This window comes from Tupaia chinensis, unplaced genomic scaffold (assembly GCF_000334495.1).
Source record: "Tupaia chinensis unplaced genomic scaffold, TupChi_1.0 Scaffold000081_1, whole genome shotgun sequence".
NCBI classification, from domain to species: domain Eukaryota; kingdom Metazoa; phylum Chordata; class Mammalia; order Scandentia; family Tupaiidae; genus Tupaia; species Tupaia belangeri.
Genome location: NW_006159542.1, coordinates 5,303,176 through 5,308,517, shown reverse-complemented (window position 1 = coordinate 5,308,517; position 5,342 = coordinate 5,303,176). Strand labels below are relative to the sequence as shown.

The window sequence follows — 5,342 nt, the reverse complement described above, 5'->3', positions numbered from 1 at the left end:
TTCTGTTTCCCCTGTCGGGCTACCACAGGGCTACACGCCCAGCCAGCCCATAGCAGGGACCCTCCTCCGCAGGCCCAGGCTCCTGGCTGCAGCAGACTGGCCCCAGGTCCAAGGAATGAGCTCGGCACCCTGCCAGGGTCCTGGTCACGTGGTTTCTCCACTTCCCCAGGTCAGGCCCCTCTGGGGAACTGAACGCCTCGTACTCAGAGCGAAACAAGGCCCAGGAGGAGAGACCACAAGGCTAGGGACAAGACCCCATGTTCTCTCTTGACCACAGAAACTCAGAGGAGCAGCAATGACAGGGACAGCCTTGTCACCACGTCCATGGAAGGCTGCGGGGCTGTGGAGACCTCCGAAGGCATCTCATCCACTCCCCCGTCTCCAGGCAGGGTTACCCCTACTGCCTGCTCCAGAGGGTGGGCTACAGAACACTCAGAACAAGACGTTCTGCCAAGGCCGCTCACGCTCAGCTCCTGGAGGGTGAGGTGCTCATAACCAGCCACTAGCAAGCTCCAATGTGCCACCACTCCACTACAGGGTCTGCCAGCAGGGGCAATGTCCAGGAATGCTCCAGGAGGAAGTGCAGGACTCTAGGGACCTCTTGAGAGCAAGCATAGTCTGCAAAGTCTGCAGGTCCCGCACAAGTTTAATATGCATTCTTCTTCCTGCACGTGAAACAGCTGTATTCCCTTCTAGAAGGTGAGTGTACCCCAAGTTTGCTCATGCAGACAGACCCCTCGTATTGAGGTCCTCTCACACCCTTTTATCATGATGCCGACCATGTTTTCACTCTGTCTCTTGGAATCCACTAGAAAACCCATCTAAGAAAAGTCGTCATGTGTCAGGCATGATTTCTGTGCTCGTAACAGGATCCCTGTGGGGAACAAGGAGGGCGGAGGTGACCAGAGTTTTCACCAGGATTCCAGGGGCACCGACACCCCAGGGCATTTCAGGGACACTAGAGACCTACCTCCAGCTCATGGCATCACCACAGCTGGGTGGCCTCCACTTCCCCACTCGGAAATGTGAATTGTCCATCACTTGGTTCCCATGGTCAGAGAACTGGGAAGAGCCCTGAGTTTGAGGCCAAACGCACCCCACTAGAAGCCTGGTCCTGCCCCAGACAGCTGTGTGGCCTCGAGCAAGTCCCAGTCCTCCCTGAGCCCCACACAGAGGTAGTGGGGCCCAGGCCTGGTCCCACTCTCAGCTCGAGATTCCCCTCCTGACTCACCACGTAAGTCCAGCCTTGGCAGGCTGGCTGGGGCCATGAGAAGCTGTGAGTGACGGCCAGCCTGGCCTGCTCCCAGAGAGCACAGACAAGCGGGCTCACAGCTGTACCCTCCATCCCTGCGGCAGACCCTGGGCTGGGAGGCTTGGCTTGGCCTCCTGCTGTGAGTGACGCTGAGCTGTGCCCAAACAGAGCAGAGCAGGTCGGGAAAAACCCTTCCGCTCCAGCCAAGTGGGTCACATCTCATACCCGGACCACTCCACAGAAAATAACCCATTCTCTTTCTAGCAGGGAACATGAGGGGATGAGGGCAAAGACTAAGCTTTGCTTTGGAGCTTGCATATGTGAGCAGAGAGGAGACGGTGACACGGAGAGTACCTTGTACTAGCAAGAGTCCTGGGTTCGAGTCCTGACCCTGACTTGCTGGGTGACCTTGGGCAAGTTGCTTGTCCTCTCTGGCTGCTCCTCTGTCTGATAAAGAGATCAGGCCAGGCCACTGCCAAGGCCCCTGCAGCCCTGATGGACTTTGACCTCACAGTCTCTGTCTCAGCTCTCTGCAGCCAAAGTCTCTCACACTCCCTCCTTCCAAGCTGGGTGCAGGGAGGCTATGAGCACGGGCCCAAGGATTCGCCTGCTGGGGAAAGACTGACTATGGTGAAATCATCACCGGCCCCAGCAGAAACGAGCGGTCAGGCCATTCTCCTGACACCGCCTCTTGTCTCATTAGTGAGCAGTTAGGAAGTACCTGGCTCAAAACGTGGACGAGAAGGAAAACCATTCACAAAGGAAACCCCAACTCCACCACACTGATGAAGGGCTGGGAGCACTGGCCACAGAGGGATGGCCCTGAAGACGCCTTGGGGAGTGTGGGGCTAAGGGACATGGCAGGCTCGGAGCCCTGGTAGAGGCAGGGGCGACACCCCGGGACTCAGCACGGGGGTCCTGTTACCGCAGAAATCATGCCTGATGCAGACCTTGCTGACTCGCCGGCCACAAGGCTGGACCACAGGCCAGGGCATTTTCACGACTCTCAAGGGCATTGCATGGGCACAGGGCATGTCTTCCGCCCACACTGACACCCCAGGGCCAGGGAATGCCCCTACAGAAAAGGCAAGGCTGACTTTTTTTTTTTTTGGAGCGGTTTTGCTATAGGGCGCATGTGCTCGCCAGACACAGAGACAGAGAGACAGCAAGTGAGAAATTACCCCGGGGGGGTGGGGATGGCCACGCCGCAATCCCTTCTCCTCCATTCTCCTCTCAGGATCTTGGGCATGCATGCACACGTGCCCAGAGTGAGTTTAAGTCACTGGGTCTGGGACTTGAACCGCAGTCGACTACATGGGAGTCCAGCCACATAGCCATTACGCTAACTGCTGGTCCCCCAAGGGCTGACTCTTAAGAAGCTCAAGTCAAGGAGCTAGGAAGCAGCGAGGAGCTGCTAGCTAGGAGGATTCAAGCGAGGTCCTGGAAGGCCTGGCAGTCTAAGCCTTGGTTTCCCCACCTAGAAAATAGGACGACTAATCCAGGGCCCCCTGGGAGAACCACGTCTGGCTCAAATACCACATGCCCAGAGGGCCTCACACGTGCGGCTCCCTTCAGAGTCCTTCTTTCTTTGGGTTATTTATCCTGCCAGTTGATGGGCTCCACCCTCGGAATTGAAGCTCCATGGCACAGAGATCTTGGCACATAGTAGGTGCTCAGCAAAGTTTTGCTGATGGGCAATGAGAGCACGGCCCCCAGATGGGGACCTCAGGCAGGGCACTGGCTTCTTGGCTGTGAGTAGCATGATCTTTAGCTTAAAAACACACACGAGCCCACAGCAGGGAGAACGGGGATGACAGAGCTGCTGGAAGAGGAGGGGAGGGGACACGGAGGAGGAGGTTGAGGAGGACAAGCAAGGCATAGGCTCTGTTGGCATTCCTCGTTGTGTCAGTTTGGAGAAGCCATGGACACACCCAGGGCTTCACGGGTCTTGCCTCCTCCACGCTCCGGAGACTCAGAACCAAGGCTCCAAACAGCTGCACTCCGGGCTGGGAGTCGAAAGCTCTGGCTGTGGGTTCTAACCCAGCTCTGAATCATGGCAGTCATGTGGGCTTGGCCCAGGCATTCACCTCTCCGGGCCTCGATCGCCTCACCCGCAGGGTGGCAAGGCCTGGCCTCAGTGAGGCCCCCAAGGTGGACAGTAGACAAATCCCTCAAGGGTGGCTCTGGAGGTGAGCCTGGGTGATGAGGCAGGGCCCGGCTGAGATGATCTGATGGTCAACTGTCCCCTCCCTGCCACTTCAACTGCAGGAAGCCCGACCCAGAGGGGAAGCCATGCCCAAAGTCACAAAAGGCAGACAGCCCCTCAGCCATCCAATGACTGAGGGAACAATGACTGCTCCTAGTGATTGAGCATTTACTATGCGACAAACACAACGGCCCATGAGCCAGACACTGTGTCCCCGATTCTCAGGAAGTTTGACCCGACCATACTCCTGCCCCAGGGCCTGTGTACCTGCTGCTACCTCACCCTGGAATGCTCCTCCTCGGGAAGTCCCCATCTCACCTCAATCCAATTTCTCACATAGTGAGAAGGACTTCCGGGACAGACTGGCCCAGCAGCTCAGCCTCGGAGCCCTCACGCCCTGCAGCCCGCTTTCTCTCAGCATTCGGCACCGTCACTCGTCTTTGCAGACTCCCACGCCACGACTGTCTGTGCCTCTGTCTCCCCCTGAGAGCGGGCGCTCTGTCTATTTACTGAATAGGGCTTGGTCCATGGTCGGCCCTCGATAGCTTCTCTCTCAATGAGTGAATCTCCCTGCTGGGTGCCAGCCGAACCGCCTTGCCCCAAAGCAGGGGCTTTGGGTGCTGCTCCTGGCCCATGGCTGGGTGTCAGGGCTCAGAACTGAGTGCAGAGTACTGTCGGACCACAGAGAGACCTGGGTCTGAGGGTGGGGACCCTCTGAGCCAGCTCCTCGAGGTCAGGACCTGGATCCTTCTCTGGTCCGCATGCTCCACTCAGCGCAGAGGGCCCGGTGCAGCTCACAGCAGCTGGGACCACGGCCCCAAGTCACAGAATCAGGGCCACCTTCCTGAGTGCCCAGTAGTGCTCCTGGCTCCCTTTCTGCCATCTCTGAGGCTCTAACCTCCCCGGCAGCCTCTGCTCCATCCACCCCTGCAACGCAAGGCCCAGACTTGGGGCTGCATGGCTTCCGGATCCAGGGATTAACCCATTGGGCCTGAAAGACGCTTCAGGATGTCCCCAGTCAGCTCAGTCTGGCCAATGGACCTTGGACAAGGGACTCCTCTGCTTCTTGGAGCCTCAGTTTTCCCTCCCAGGAATAATTGGGAATGAGAACTTTCCTTCCAGGAATGTGGGGTAACTGGAATGAATGAGTGACATCCCTCCTAGGCAAAGATTCTCGGAAACCTATTTTCAGAACCTCACCATCAACTGAAGACGCCAGGCTTGCCTGGAGCTAGCGCTGAGGTCAGAGGCTGAGCTGGGACCCTGGCTCTGTTCGTGAAACCTGGGGCAAGTGAATCTCCCTGCGCCTTGGCTTTTGCTTCATGCCCTGCAGATGCCCAAAGGACAAAAAGGACTTCCTACCACACAGGAAGACACAAAGCTGGTAGACTGGGGGTCACCTCTGAGCCCCCCTTGGGGTCTTGCCTGCCGGGGGTCTGCCCACACCCCGTTATCCTCTGGCCTTGTGTATGCATGAGCAAAACTGGGTAGAGCCGGGTGACACCAAGGAAACGCGGTGACTGAGCATTCGAGACTGAGCTTGTCCGTCACCTGGCCTGGTGGGAGTCCTGTGGCCAGAGCAGGACACAGGCACTCCGGACAGGAGTTACTCAACACAGAGCTCACCGAGGAGTGAGTGACAGAGGGGTCTTGTCCCAGAGCATGCAGGAGCCCCAGCCCCAGCCTGGCAGCAGCCATTCAGCATCCTGGCCACGGGACACACAGCCCAGATGGCCCCGGGACCAGGCACACACTCAAAGCAGAGCAATGGCCTGGCAGAGAGAAGCAGAAAGTGCCAGGCCACACATGGGTAGGGTAGCGTGGCCAGTGGAAGGTCAGGGTCACCCGTAGAGTCTGCGTAATAGACACGGAAAATCTTTACCG

At 57.9% G+C, this 5,342-nt stretch overlaps 1 protein-coding gene across 1 annotated transcript in view; it reads right to left on the bottom strand.

Annotated features, from left to right (window-relative positions):
- Positions 1-5,342, bottom strand: part of COL27A1 (collagen type XXVII alpha 1 chain) — a 191,819-nt gene that overhangs the window by 108,469 nt on the left and 78,008 nt on the right. The window contains exon 17 of the mRNA XM_027769364.1: positions 318-421. Within this exon, the coding sequence (XP_027625165.1) occupies positions 318-421 (104 nt within the window). The remainder of the gene's footprint in view (positions 1-317; positions 422-5,342) is intronic.